Source organism: Polyergus mexicanus, unplaced genomic scaffold, assembly GCF_030449975.1.
Source record: "Polyergus mexicanus isolate NDT 795.1 unplaced genomic scaffold, iyPolMexi1.0 SCAF_17, whole genome shotgun sequence".
NCBI lineage: Eukaryota > Metazoa > Arthropoda > Insecta > Hymenoptera > Formicidae > Polyergus > Polyergus mexicanus.
Genome location: NW_027223337.1, coordinates 1,878,135 through 1,894,349, shown reverse-complemented (window position 1 = coordinate 1,894,349; position 16,215 = coordinate 1,878,135). Strand labels below are relative to the sequence as shown.

Sequence of the window (16,215 nt, the reverse complement as noted above, 5' to 3'; positions counted from 1 at the left end):
ATATGAATTTCCCTGAAAAAAAAAAAAACTCACATCCCTCTCAGCAAAGATTTAATCAAAAATCGGCAGATAATCGTCGGGATAATGATGGAGCAGTATCAAACATTTTTAACTATATCGGAGCAGAAAGATAAGCAAAAATCCTCTTTTTTGTGAGATTTCCTTTTCCTTTTTATCGTAAGATAAAATCTCATAAAAACGACAAAATCCAATATATATATATATATATATGCGATCTAGTATATATTATAAACCTTGATATTCTACATGAAAATGAGAAAATTGAAAAGTGCGGTTTACATTTACTGCTTCCTGCGAGCGCCAGTAATATCAATTTTTACTAAACTTACATTTGCTGCCTGTGTAAAGAACATTACAGTCCAAAAAAGAGTGTAAATAATTTAAAACTGATGATACGATTATTAGTTTAAAAAAGACAGATCGTTTTTACGCGAATGTTTCTATTTTCACTGCCGAGAAGCTCGATTCGTAATCGGAGGATTGTGTTAAAAAGAAAGACGCATTAGAGAAATGGATTTACCTGCGAAGATTAGGCAGCGGGCCAGCATCCTTCGATCCTGTGGTCGAATATTACGCTCGGCCGAATTCGGCGCCTAGTTTCCCGTAGAGGACGACGATGAACGTCACTCTTGAGCGTCACCCTGATGCTCACCCTGATCTGTCGCGGTGTCGTCGCCGCCGTCGTCGTCGTCGGCGACGTGCACGACGCACGGCGCAAGGACGTGGTGGCGATGGTGGCCGACGACGAGGACGAGCAGCAGCAGCGTGTCGTCGCGGTGTCGACGGCGATGCTGCTGCGAGTGCACGCGGTGCATACGCGGCACGCGGCCAGTCTAAAAGCCGGCGGCGTTTAGATATCGCGCGGCGATATGTACGCGGAGGATGCGACGGCGAGGACGCGGAAGCCGATGGAAAAAGGGAAAAGGGGTAAGAAGGGCACAGATAAGTAGACCCGAGAGCGGGAGAGGTCCGGCGGAAAACGCGACGCACACGTCTACTACCCTCGCGACGAGAGTCTTTGGCCTCCGGCACCGCCGGCCACGACTGATCGCGCCGGGTAACCCCCCGCGAGTGTCAGGGGCGCATGCGTGCCACCCTCTCCACATCCCTTTCCTCTCGGTCGGTGGTAGTTGCGCGGGGTGTTTGCCCCTCTTCATGGTGTCTCTCTCGTACGAGCGCTGGCTTCCGTCGAGGTGAGGGGGTGTTGGTGAGTGGTAGGTAGGTAGATGGTGGTACAGGTGCTAGAATGGAGAGAAAAGAGAGGACGCACTCCCGCACACGCACGATGAGATAGCAATTTCAAATAGCGGACGTGATTTAGCTATTTACCGGGGATAGTGCTTGAGGAATATTATTAGATGATAAGAGAATAGAATAAGAGATTATTTTTTATTATTATAAATAGATTTATTTACGATTATATTCGTATTATAAAAATTGTCTTTTTGTTCATTATTATTTTTAATTTGCAGACATTGAAGGAAATGTAGTGATAATGTTAAAAAAAAAATTTATATCATCTAACAGTTTAGTAGATTTCCTTCTTCTATTCACATGATAGATTCTATATTACGTGACCCCTTTACCCTCTTTCTCTGGGATCTACTCACTCCTGCGAGCTGATTGAGAGGGTTAGCAGATAGATAGATAGATAGATAGATAAGTATAGTCGTCACGAAGAACGGAAGGCAATACGCACTCGTAGACACGGAGCTGACCGCGCGAAACTGTAACATTTCCCAATACTATACAGGATTTAACTATTTGCTGGAGAGATACTTTATACGATGTAGAGAACGTTACTTGGTAAGAGATAGTGGTAATTTTCTTGCTACAAATAGCCTTAGGATCTATTACGCCAATAGCAATTGCAGCTGCTCGTTATCTCTGATTAGCTATCATTTTCTAGATTCTACCGGGTGTAACAGAGCGCCCGTATCAGCAGTTTTTTGAGGAAACGACGCATTTTTGTGAAAAATGTTTCATGCAAAAGTTGTAGAGCTCTAAGTGGCGCATTATACAATATAATAATATTAGTATGACCTTGAATAGTACCGTCAAGGTCATATAAAAATCACCTTGAATTTTTTAAATAGAACCCCCTATTTTTCATTACATATTCTTATAGCTTACCTCGAGAGCTTTCCAAAACACTGTAATAAAGTATTTTTTCATTAAGTACTTTTTCTGTCATATTTTGATATAAAAAATTAAATATCTCGTAAAATATTTAGTTTTTGATAACCTTACCGTAATACTTTTATGTACAGAATAATGAGACAAATCAATTAGTATAAAAAAAATAATTGTTTTTAAGAAAATTATTTACAATGTATTTTTTTCAATTCTTTTTCTTTTTTTTTTGCATTATTTGATTTGTCTCATTATTCTGTACATAAAAGTATTACGGTAAGATTATCGAAAACTGAATATTTTACGAAACATTTTATTTTTTATATCAAAATATGTCAGACAAAAATATAAAATAACTCAAAAAGTACTTAATGAAAAAATACTTTATTATAACGTTTTGGAAAGCTCTCGAGGTAAGCTACAAGAATATGTAATGAAAAATAGGGAGTTCCATTCGAAAAATTTAAAATGATTTTTATATGACCTTGACAGTGCTATTCAAGGTCATACTAATATTATTATATAATGCGCCACTTAGAGCTCTACAACTTTTGCATGAAACATTTTTCACGAAAATGCGTTATTTCCTAAAAAAACTGCTGATACTTGCGCTCTGTTACACCCTATATATAACTGTAACTAATCTCTATTTGTAGTGTACCGCTTTATTATATAATATATTTGATTCTACTAGCAATCTTATAGACGTACGTCAGAAATGATAGACGTTTGCAAGATAATAAAATTTAAAAATTAAAAACTCGGTGATATAAGAGAATGAATGGTTTAAAGATTTTATTTTTACGTAAACTATATATATTTAAAATTTTTTTTTAATGGATCCGAAGAGAGTATAAGGCAATATTCAAAATTAATTATTAGTAATATAAAAAACAAAGAGATAACACTTTCAATAAGTAAAATGTCTATTTGACGTTATAGATCGATTTTTCTATTGTATAAACGTGCTCTGCTATTTATAATTTCTTTAAAGCAATCAATAATATAACAAAATCATTAGCTTACATCAAATTTTCTCAAGAAGCAATTAAACACTCTTCTCAGAATTTCCAATTACAAATAGCAATTCTTTATTTGTCGTGATAAATCTACATTACAATATATACGGAGATGGTGGACGAAAGATGAGACGCAGGTGTCACAAAGGACAAGAGGGGAGGGGGGGGGGGTAGCATTCGCATTCTGTGGCCGTAGCACGCGCGAAACCTTCATCGGTGTATTGTACACCACGTGTACAATGCACGCGCGCGTGCATAAATTATCTGCGAAACCGGGAAGCCTATCTATTTACGACTGTCGTGCATTATATACAATATTTCGTGCTTAGGACACAAACGCCATTTTGCAACGGGCGCGTCTGCGAATCGCCACTTTAATTAATTAGCTGTCTATCTCTTGCCGTAATTTATTACGAAATTCATTTAATTTTGTTTGTTTGTTTCTTTCTTCTTCTTCTTCTTCTTCTTCTTCTTCTTCTTTTTTTTTAAAGCTTTTTACGCACTCTCTCTCGCTACGCTCGGAAAAACGTCAAGAACATTTTTCACGCTTTCTATATTTTTCATATCTTCCCTCTAATATGCAAATGAATTTTTACTACACTTTATTCCCGCTGCTATTAACACCGCTCGCTCTTCTCTCGTGTTGCGCCTATATCTTCGTAATTATATTTTTTATCGTAGTTTCTTGTCTCTCGATTTATTCGAAACTGTTTTTTCTTACGCTTAAATGTCGCATATTTCGCTTATCTATACTTTTTAGGGATATTTGAAAGGATGTTCTTGCTGTTTCGTCGAAGAGAGAACGCGTGATCGATCGCGATGTTTAATTATCCGACTATGCGTTTTATGGTCCGAAGGACTTTTCGCGACGTGTTTCGCATCGTGTTGATCACCGACTGGCGCAAGCACTTATCTGCTGTCGTGTATGTGGAAACGCCCACGCAATAGAAGACTGTCATCGTTGTCGATGGTGTAACGTCACGTGCAATAAAGCTCCGGCGGACGCAGTTGCGATGGGATGAGACGGCCGAAAGTTTTCATGTTAAGCGACGGAGCTGGCAAAACAGGCTCGAATCATAAAAGATACGATGTGGGAGTACAAGAGAGAGAGAGAGAGAGAGAGAGAGAGAGAGAGAGAGAGAGAGAAAGGGAGCGATGAAAACGGACGGATGAAGAAAGAGAAAGAGAAAGAGAGCGGATCTGAAGGAAGTTATCGATATATAACTAATATCGATTGCATAATTCGCGAATAAAGTTACACGAAAGTATTTATTATGAATAATTTTCCCTTCTCGAACATGCTTTTTATACATATAATAATGCATCATCTCATCATTCATCATTATTCATCAATCGTTTATTGTCATTGTTATAATAATATAATTTATAATTTAATCGATTATTCAAATTTAGTCTGAATCGAGATAGATAGAGTTCATATTCGTGTTTTGCACTTTAATTTAATAATATGATTAAAAAGTATAACGATACAAACTATTTTTATTTAACAAGAGACTCTTAAATCATTCCGGCAATATTTCTTAACGACTCGTTCATTGGCACAGCTATTTGTTCGAGCTCATTCACCTCGGAGGGGGATTTGTTTCGTTGCCAGAGAGAACGTTTAGCGCGCGGGGTCGCGGAGTGTAGGGAGAATTTAGTATAATAGTATCGGCGAAGCGAAGCCGTTCTCTCTCGTTTACTACGCTTCGGGCGTGCACGAGAGCGAAACGACCTCCAATGGATCAACGAGGACGAGAGGATCGGCGGGGTTAAGGGGGATGTACGAGGTTTTGCATGCGGCAGAGCGGCAACTCGGTGCAAATCAAGGTGGAGGGATACAACGACTGTGTCCGAGCACGTCGTTAAAACCCGACCCGGGGCTACGGATTGCGCGTTGTCGCCGTCGTCACCGTAGTCGTCTACCGAGAATACAACTCTCCGTTTTCATCTCCCCCGTCATCTCCCTCCTCGACTCGCCTTCTTCTCCGTTCGACAACACGCCGGTCTATCGTTCCATCCGGCTCGGTCGTTCGACTATTGTTTCGTCAAGTGCGACGTAAAAGACTCGAAGATCACCCTTTCCCCGTTCCCCCAACCCTCTGCCCGCCTGGTCTTCATTGTACTGGCTATTAAAGCCATCGTCTTGGCTCTCTCTCTCTCTCTCCCCCTCTCTCTCTCTCTTCGTCTACTCACCGTCGAATTGCGAACATAGCTACTAACCCTGACTCTTCTCCCTCTTCCTCGAGTCTCTTCGTGAAGGGTAAGTACAGTTTGCGCAAATTCAAATTTATCCCCGAGTCACGTTCCCTCGAGGAGCGAATTAAGGGCCTGAGCATGGAGCTGTCAGGAAGCACGCGTCGCTACTTAATCCTATCTCGAGTCCGCCTGCGAAAACGCGTGGCGGATACGCTGCGGCTTTGCAGATACGAACTGGTTTCCCTTGCGAGCGGTGCTTTGCTTTTTCATTTCCGTCCCAAGATTTTGCGGAAACTTACGATGTCGCGATCTTAGACGTCGAGTAGAATTTCATAACCTTTTTCATTGCTTTCAACTTTCAAAGTATTTTTTTTTAACCTGGCAAACGCGATGAAACTCATTCCAACGAAATCGAAAATTGAAAAACTAATGAAATAAGAATTTTTTTTTTTTTAATTAATGAGAAAGAGAAATGAGAATTTTTTAAGAAATTGTGCAGTATTTTTCTAAAATCTCTGTAATATCTTTTTTATCTCTCCTTAATGATAATACCTTAATGATAAAACAGCACCGAAAGATTGCAGAAACGTTGCATAAACCTTGCATTGAAACATTGTAATATTGCATGGAAGTCACGAAATGTTTCTGCAATGTTACTGCAATTCTGCGACAACGTTGAAATGTTCGCCCTTAGAAATATTACAATGTAAGATTACAGTAATGTTACGGCGCAATGTATTTGTAATATTGAAATGCGTTGCTACAAATATGCGGAACGCTTCAAATTTGATAAATAAACTTTGAGAATATATAAAGACATCCAAGAGAAATAAAAAAAAAGATTGTAAATTTACGCAATTACGAGTTTTTTCTCTCTTGGATGTCTTTATATATTCTCGAAGTTTATCTATTAAAATCTGAAATATATCGTACATATTAAAAAATTATTATCAAATTTTTGGTTTTATATAGGAATGGAAACTATTTAACAATTTCCTGTTATCTAGTTAACATGGCTATTTTATAAATAATTTACAAGTTTGAGAAAATGGTAATGATTAAATAATTTAATTTTCATAAAAGTTAAAATTTTACTTATACAGATATTAGACTCTATTTTACATCTTATGTAGACAATTTACGAATAATTTTAACTTTTTCGGACATTTATGTATCCGAATACTGAACAATCAGTTCAATATCTGAATTCCCTGTGTTGGGATTGTATCGGATAAATTAAACTGATAAAGATAGTTGTATCTTTAATTTTATTAGCCGCTCTTTGCAAGCTTTATGTAATCATCGTGACTGAAACTTAAATGCGGTATAGATAACGCAACGCGCGCCGCGTAGCGGTAAACGAACGAACTAACGATTACCGAAAACTGTTTTTTTGTAATGCTTTTGAAATGTTTGCTGTGACATCCTCATGAAATATTACAATTATATGGTATGTTCCAATAATGTCTCAACAACATTACATTGCAACTTGCAAGATTGTAATACTACTGCAATGTAATTGCAATGTTCTGTGCTGTATGGATATATAATAATAAATGTTTTCTTTATTTTCTTTATTTTCTTTGTTTCGTTATTTCGTTGTTTCTAGGGCTTCTAATTAATAAAGATTACTTACAAATAAAGTTTTTTCTTTTTGCCAGGATTTCTACCAGTTCATCGTTTCTCGACTTAATTCTCATCGCATTCTTCGACTTTAAGCGCGAGATATAGCCGCATTCGTAGCATTTCCTCGTAGAGATTCACGGAAACTGACTCGAAGGGGGACAGAGAAGCTGCGAGTCCCATCGCAAATTGGCTGGGTAATCGATGCCGGTCTTGGCATTCCATTCGGAGGTCAGACATGTACCGTTTAATTAGAATACCCCGTTCTACTACCATGTTAAATACCAGGTCGTATAGAAGGACTGATTTAGATTTTTATGCCTTTCATTCGGATTCCTGCCATCTGAAAGATCCCGACATAATATTAAATTTGGCATATTTCTGGTACTAAAGTAGAAGATTAAATGCGTAATTTTTAAATATTGTACGTATATTCAAATTGTATTAAAATATACAATATTGTATTATATTATATAACGCAAATATTTAAAGAAAATGATTAAATATTTATAATTAAATATACATTAAAAAATATCCCAGACAGCACAAAACATCCTCAGGATCATCCTGAATATGTCCAGGACGGTTCAGGACATTTGTAGAATATTTTAAGATATTATTATAAATATATTTATAAAAATTTAATATGCATACATAATTATTTTTAGTTGTGTCGGCTATTTAATATAATTTAGAAATCTTAAGTATTATAATAAGTATTAATGTCCTATAAATGTCCAGTGGGTAACCCCTGGATGTCTGTAGGATATATCTGCCCTGTCTATTATATTGGATGTCTTTTGGATTTCCAAAGGACATATACATGTGCAATTAATTGTTAACATTAATTTCGTTTAATATTAATAATTGAATTTGATGCGCACATTTTCATATATCCAAAATTATTATTTATTTAATATTTCATGAGAAATGTTACTGTTCGCAACATTCCAAAAACTTTACAAACAATAGTATTCAACTGCTAGTTCGTTTGTTTACCGCTATGCGACACGCGAACTCGTATTTGAGATTTGGTCATGAGAATTATATAAAGCTTGCAAAGAGAAACTGACGGGAAATTACAAATGTAATTATTTTCTATCAGTTCAATTTCTGATGCAATCCCAACATAAGAAATTCAGATATTAGATTGTTTAGAAAATATTACACAACTCAAACCCGGGAGCCAAACCTAAAATATTCATGTACAGCACGAAAGCCTCAAATATTAAAGAACGGTGAACTATTTTTAATATTAGATTTTTAATATTGGCAGTAAATAACAAAACATGATTTTAATTTATAATTAAATTTTAAAATTTGCTGTTTGAAACATACGGAAAATATCCCTAACATATCCTATAAAAATCCTTAGGATGTTCCACAGGATCTCCCTGGATTCTCCAGAGGTTAATATACGGCTATCATTTACTCTTCCTCAGGACATCCAGAGGAGATCTGAGGATTACAATGGGATATCCTGAGGATATCCTACATGTATGTCCTGGATGCCCTTTGGACGTCCTAAGGACATCCTTGTGCTGTCTGGGATATATTTAGAGTAGTTAAAATTATATAAAAGAAAAAGTTATCACATCCATCCACGCACATACACATGTACAATTACAAAATATTGCCCATAATTATCAAATAATTACAATATTTAGTATGCAAGACATCACACACACACATATGTTTGCTGATAAGCAGTTTTAAGCAGGCAACCGTTTTATTTTTTCAATTATTAAATCCAGCTTCGTACGAAATTAATTCGCTCACGGGTTTAATAAGGCGTGCGGTGTACGCGCGCGGAAAATATATTAGGCGAATAAAATACGAGAAAGGAAATTGTGTAAACATTACGCGAGAGAAAATGTAATCTCCGTCGCTCGACAGCGGCCGCGTCGCATTAAAATTAGCAACTACCCAAACTCGCGCTTATACATAACGCAATATCACAAACGGCGATGCGAGGCGAGCTCGAATGGTACAGAAACCATTAATATACGTTCGTCGGTACGTTTAATTAGTATTAGTTTAATTATCGTAGAAGCCACGAGGTCTCGAGGGGAATCGGTACCGAAGCAAAATGGCTGGATGGATAAATTAAAAAAAAGAGAGAGAGAGAGAGAGAGAGAAAAGAGAGACAGAGACCAGGTTCGCGGAGCAATGAAGAAAGAGAATTCTAAGTATGTACGCGCGCATTCAGCGAAGAAAAACAAGGGTCGGACAAAGAGATTCGCGATGAATGAATGAAGACTGCGAAGTAGGTACAGTTCTTTATTACGAATATTGAATGCGCCATTAGAAGGAGCCCTATGCTTTGGCAAGGATGCAAAGAATGATCGCCCGCGTTGGATTTTTCGAAGGAAATGCTCAAAACTCGCGAGAACGTCGAGTGCTTTTTTTTTTTTTTTTTTTTTCAAAATATCAAGCACGCTTTTTTAAGTTTCAATGATATCTTACGCAATAACGATTCCCCGAAATATATTTAAAAAAAATTCTTGCGCTTAAAAATAATTTTTTTTTTTTTTTTTTTTTTTTTTTTTTTTTACACAAAGCGTGTGAAAATATGTATTAATCTCCCGGAATTACATATGTAAAAATATATTTTAACAAGAAAATGTTTTTGTAATGTGAGAAATATATTTACTATTTTAATTATACTCGCTCGGGATGTATACTTGTATACTTATGGTTATATATACATGTATATAAGTATATATAATTTCTTTATCTCAAGCTACTTATATGAGCTTTGATCGAAGGAGACGCAAAATTAATAAGTCATCGATACAGTAATACATTTGATGAGATACGGACTGAAAGATCAAGAACTATAATGGGATTTATTAAATGCCTTTTAAAATTTAAAATATTTCGCGCGATCCTATTCTGATCGGGAAATGGGAGGGGGAGGCGAACAAAATGGAGAGAGCCCGCACGACTTTACGTCCGATGATGCGAGAGAAAGATAGGCCACGGACAGTGGTGTGGGTGCTAAAATGGCTACGTGAAGGGTCATAATTAAATTCAGATTTCGCTGCGGGGATTCGGCGAGGGTGATGTGGATGGGACGACGAGAGTCCCGAGAGAAAAAGAAATGAACGGACTGACGAAGACGTAAGAAAAGGTGCAGCCTCGTCGTTCTCGTAATTGAATTAAAATTTGAATCGTCGGGAGACGAGTGCCTTAAGTGCGCGAAACTATGAGCGAGGAGGACGAAACGGTGGAGGTCCTCTTCGACTGTGTTGAAAACGACACTATATCTCGCCGTTGGCAATCCCGCGTCCATTCCTTTTTTCGACGAATTGTAAAAATGCAAAGTGACTTTTTTATGCGCGGACGTGAAGAGTTTTCTCTAGACATCGAAGAATTTTTCGCGCTTTAGCAACATTCGTTGTTGAAAAGAAGCTACGTTGCCGAAAGAACAAAATTTATTTTTTTTTAACCTTGTTATAGTCATTCTTTTTTTTTTTTTTTTCTTTCCTTGCGATCTGTATATATTAAATCTGAATAAAATTATTTATTAATTTTAACTTTGTTCTATCGTCTTCCTCTCGATCTGTATTAATCTAAATAAATCCATATTAAAATAGGGTGTTGCGTTATTTGCGTTCGACTTGTTGTACGCGAATTTTATTATAGTCCAAAATTTACAAATGTATCTGTGATTTTCCAATTATATTTTTAATTTAATAAAAAGGAAATATTGCAATATGGTTATATTTCCGTTCGTAATATTTATCACAGAATTTAAGAGGAATTTTTTCTACCTTTATTTTCACTCCGCGAAAATCAAACTCTTCATGTATGTGTGTGCGCGCGCAATGTAGTGCAAAATATTTTTTTGTTAAAGGTATGTATTCACTAAAAAAAATGTGTTTCTATGTGATATGTTTTTTCCGCCATTCTGTAAACCCTCGGCGAGACGATCGAAATAAATATCGCGGGAGTTACACGTTCCATTAAATGATAGAAGCGTTGTACTATCGAGAGGCGAGTTTATTATGTTAGATCCGCCTCCATAGTTCTTGACACACTTAGGTTAAAGAGCCCATTACGGCACGGCTGCACGTTAGAGACTATCATGTAACTAGGAAGAGCACGGCCGAGTACCATCGATGCGAGATTTACGTTCTCCCGTCATTCGAGAAGCGCGCCCCTCGACGAATGCTTCTATCATAACGCGAATGGAAGCCGAGAGTCGTTGGTTCTCGTCGGTGTTTAAAGTGCGGTACCCGCTAAAGGATGGAAACGTCAGCCTTTCAAGTCGAACTTGGTATCGCGTTAAGGGTTCTCTCTTTTCCTCCCCTCTCATCCCCGCTCGTGTTCCGCTTTCCGCTAACTTTGTTTCCTTTCACCCTCCGATCATTCCCGCGATAGTGAACGACCAAAATTCTATCTATTCTACTTCAACACGTCTTGATTGGCCGTTGAAGCAGCTACCGGATTTCAAGATTTTTTTTTTCTTTTTTTTTTTCTGATCATACACGTAATACACAAATGAAGAGCTTTCTCACGCAAATATATATTTGATTCTATTTTTTTAATAAATTATTAGATTTGATTTTGAGAGAGAAATTAATATATCTAATATTATTCTATTAATATTATAAAGAAATCACAGATGCAAATATTTGGAATTTTTTTTTTTTTTTTTTTTTTTGACTAGTTTTGGTTACTGTAAACTTGATATACCTTTAAGGGATTTAAATTAACATAAATCACATATATTTCCTATAATGAAATCGTTAGCAGTTGTGTATGATTTTCGCGAATGTATAACTAACTGCAGAGATCATAAACTTTACTTTTATAAAATTAGACTGGTATGTGGGAATATTATAACTATTATTTCGTACTGTTAAATATTAACTATTTTATGATAAATTGTGTGCCACACTGAGAGACCTATTTTGTTGAATGAAATAAAATTTGTTTGAATCAACTAAATCTCTTTGGATATAGGCAAACTGATCCTTTAATTGGCACGATTACGATAACTGTGGCCCCCTATTTGAAAGGTCGTTTCTGAAGACATTTTTCACGAGGAACACGGGAAAAATAGTAAAAAAAATTTCCAACCAATAGTTTTCGAGATGTATCACTTTGAAGTATTGGACATGATAATAAAACGTTACAAAACGGACCCAATGACCTTGACTTTAACATATGTTGTGAAGATCACTTTGTTAAAATTTGTTTAATTTTTTTATTTATTTTAATTTCCTCGCTTCGTATTGTAAAGTATATGCGTGGACGCAGTGGGTTCCGCCCCCCCCTACGGGGGGGCTCCACTTCCGAAAGATATAACCTAACCCATTTAAAACTAAAATTTGATTTGGGTTACGTTACATAACCCAAACCAAATTTTCGTTTCGAATTAAACTTTAATTTTAAATATCTCAAAAATTATAAGAGACCGCCGATTAAGTTAAGGAAAAGTTACTCAGGATCATGATCTTGACAACATATAATATATCAAGGTCAACATCGTTGGGTCCGTTTTTATAAAGTTTTATTATCATGTCCAATACTTTAAAGTGATATATCTCAAAAGCTATTGGTCGGAAATTTTTTTTACTATTTTTCCCGTGTTCCTCGTCAAAAATGTCTTCAGAAACGACCTTTCAAATAGGGGGGGCACAGTTATCGTAATCACCCCCTTTAATTAATACAACAAAAAAATTTAATTGGAAAATTTGGTTCAGTGAACAAAATTATTAATTGGATAAAATCAAATTTTGGATTGTTTTTTATTTTAATTTTGTTCACTGAATCACATTTGTGTGTTAGTATTATCAAATTTTCCAACTGCAATTACATTTGCTTTTGTTACATCAACCAAAGTTTATTCATATTCAACAAGAAATTTACTTGATAGTTGTCTCTTGTGATGCGATAAGAAAAAGATATACAGATTATATTCTCCATCTTTTCAATTCTCTCCGTTAACGAGAGACTAATCAGTATTTCCCGGACAGATGAATCCGCCATGATTGAAGATGCACTGCATACTGCACATCACCCTACACTGCGTAACAATTGACCGCGCAGTGACACATGAATGCGCAAAATAGCTTATGATATTCAACTAAACGATTTAGTTCAAGTAACAAACACAATTATTTAGAACGCGATGAGATGGATGAGTTTGTTATCGCAACAATAAAATTTTATTCAGATAAACAACTCCATGCAAATAAAATAGTTTGTTAGTGTAACATTTAACTTCTTTCCAGTAACATAATTTTTATTAAATAAAACCAAATTACATGTTCATTCAACAAAATGGTTCAACCAAATAATTTTGTTTTATCATCAACTCTCTTAATGTATATCATCAATTATTTGTATCAGTTCCGATCATTGAGAAACTATTAAACAAGAAACTCTCGCATTTTATTTACGTAGCAATCCTGATGTAAATGCTTTAGAGCGTTTTGTTTAATGGCATTGAAATCCGTACATACTTTCGAGTAAAGAGCCTTCAAGTGTCTCAAATTCCACCCTGCGTGCGTGATTCTCGTGAGATTCAACGAAACTCTATCCACAGTTTCAATCTCCCTCGCGCCGAAAGGAAAAAGCGTACTCGGGGTTTAGGCGAATGAGAGGCAGGAAGAAAAGAGGGACCACTGGGAGACATGAGCCGTGAATAAACGTACGTATTCACAGCGGGACTCATTTCGCCTTTTATTCCTGAGACTTGTGGATTGATGATATCGTTCGTAGATGGAAACGCTTGTAATTTTTACAACGCGTCCGTTTGTACCTCCATCGTTCGTCGTCCATCGACAACTATCCCATCTCACCGAGGTCTCCTTACAACGCGTTTCTGTAACTTCGTGGAATACTCGTCAAAATCCTTGAGGCTATTTCGCGCGAAATAACCCGCATCGGAATTTTCCCGGAGCATTACCCTTGCCCCGGGAGAAATTACGTCATTTTACTCGGCGATTATAAATTTCTGGATTAAATGCGTCAACGGGGGGGGGGAGGGGGAGGGGGAGGGGGACATAACTCTAATATAAATTAAGAAGACTGTCCGTGTTGATACTGCGGATACGTACATGTTAAAGTCTACGAAACAGCACTCGAGAGTATATGATATTTTACAAATATTTCTGATATATTCTCGTGATATTTTTTATTCCGACGTCGATCACATGTTTGCAAAGATTATTGTAAATTCTATCTGCTTGAAAATTATATACTCAAAGCATCCCATTCAACTGATTTTATCGAACGGTGGTAGACGATGAGTGTCACTCTTGCCCCACCCGTTTTCGATTTTCCTTCTCATCCTCTCGCGAGTGTCGGTCAATACGACAAATCCGCCGGCAATAAAACACCGACACGGCCGTGCTGCCGTTCCTCTTTTTTGGCATTTTCTCTCCCATCCTTTGTCCCTGTTCCTCTTTTTCATTTCGCGCTCCGTTTGCTTCGCTCGGTCTCGCCTTTTCGCTTCCCTTCCCTTTCTCTCTCTCTCTCTCTCTCTCTCTCTCTCTCTCTCTCTCTCTCTCTCTCTCTCTCTCTCTCTCTCTCTTTCTCTCTTCCTCTCTGTCTTTTTTTGCAAAACTACCGCTAGTATGCACGTACGCGAGCAGCCTGTATGGATCGCGACTGCGTTGGTCCAAAACACCGAGTAATAAATTATAGCCGGACTGTGGTGCGCGTGCACTCGAATTTTCGACCATGGGAAAACAGCGCGGGCAACGACTCGCTCATCTCCGACAAAATATTGAAAAGCGGTTCAAGATATCGATATAGCGTGAGAATAGAGAAATATTTCATATATATCATCCCTGCAATTTAAAAACAAAGAGAGAAACACAAATCACTCCTTTATCGAAGAACAAATAACTCTTTGATTAACAGTATCTACATTAGTTTTTAACAGATTATCACGAGATAATAAATTTTTTATATAACAAGAGATTTCTCATTATATTAAATTATTAATATACAGGGTGAGGCACTTATATCGAGACACCTAAATATCTAAGAAATAAAGCAAGATGGAAAGAAATGTTTCAGACAAAAGTTGTCCGGTTCTAATGGGGTCTTATGTAATAACATTATTGTGTACGTTTGATAAGGAATTATTGGCAATACATTCATTGAGTCGTACCACACCAGAAAATATGAAAAAAAAAAACATATTATAAATGCTTGTCGCGTAAAGTATAAAATATCTCGTAAACTATTAAAGTTTTGGCCATCATACTCCTATAACTTTTTATCCAGAATATTGCAAGGAATCGATTTATGTAAAAAAATTGGGATGTTTCTATTTAAAAAAACAAGATTGACATTGAAATCTCCCAAATGCCTCCATCCAAGATCAAACCAATGGCACCATCTTATGATACTCTTAGAATCGAACAACTTTTGTCTGAAACATTTCTTTCTATCTTGCTTTATTTTTTAGATACTTTTCATACAGCACCGCAAGATTGCAACAACATTGCAGCAACATTTTTCTGCAAGATTGCAACATTGCAGAAACATTACGAAATATTGTTGCAACGTTGTTATGATATTGCAGCAACAGTAAAATGTCCGCCTACAGAAATATTGCAATATAATATTGCAGCAACATAGCAATATAATATATATGCAATAATGTTTTATGTATATTTATCGACATAATATCTTTAACATATGAAAAAAATAATAAGAAATTAGGTATATAAGAATCAGGATTTAGTGTATATATAGATTTTCTGTATTATAATAATAACAAAATCATAAATCGTAAATTTTTCGGTACACATTCGACTTCCTTCAGCGACAAAGAATATCTAAGAGAAGTAAGAAAAAACTCAATTTGCAATTTTGTAAATTCACAATCTCTGTATCCGAAATATTCAGATATGCAAAAAGATTGTGGTGGATTTACGCATACAAATTTTTTCACATCTCTCTTGTCTTCATATAATCTCAAAATTTATTTATTAAAATCTGAAGTATCTTGCATGTTAAAAAATTATTATCAAATTTTTGATTTTATATAAGAATGGAAACTATTAAAAGAATTCTTAGTCCAATGTCTGAGGCCCCTGTGTTGGGGTTATATCATACAATTTAAGCTAATAAAAATAGTTATTATATCTTTAATCTCATTAGTCGCTCTTTGTAAACTTGATATAATCATCGTGACTAAAAATTAAATGCGGAATAGATAGCGCAATATGCGCCGCATAGCGGTAAACGA

The 16,215-nt window shown here is 36.3% G+C and overlaps 1 protein-coding gene across 7 annotated transcripts in view; it reads right to left on the bottom strand.

The window, feature by feature from the left end:
• Dscam2 (Down syndrome cell adhesion molecule 2) overlaps positions 1-1,995 on the bottom strand; it is a 115,390-nt gene extending 113,395 nt beyond the window's left edge. For all 7 annotated transcript variants that reach the window (XM_070310088.1, XM_070310091.1, XM_070310087.1 and 4 more), the window contains exon 1: positions 542-1,995. In XM_070310088.1, the coding sequence (XP_070166189.1) occupies positions 542-569 (28 nt within the window). In that variant the 5' untranslated portion in view covers positions 570-1,995. The remainder of the gene's footprint in view (positions 1-541) is intronic.
• Between the last annotated feature and the right edge of the window lie 14,220 nt (positions 1,996-16,215).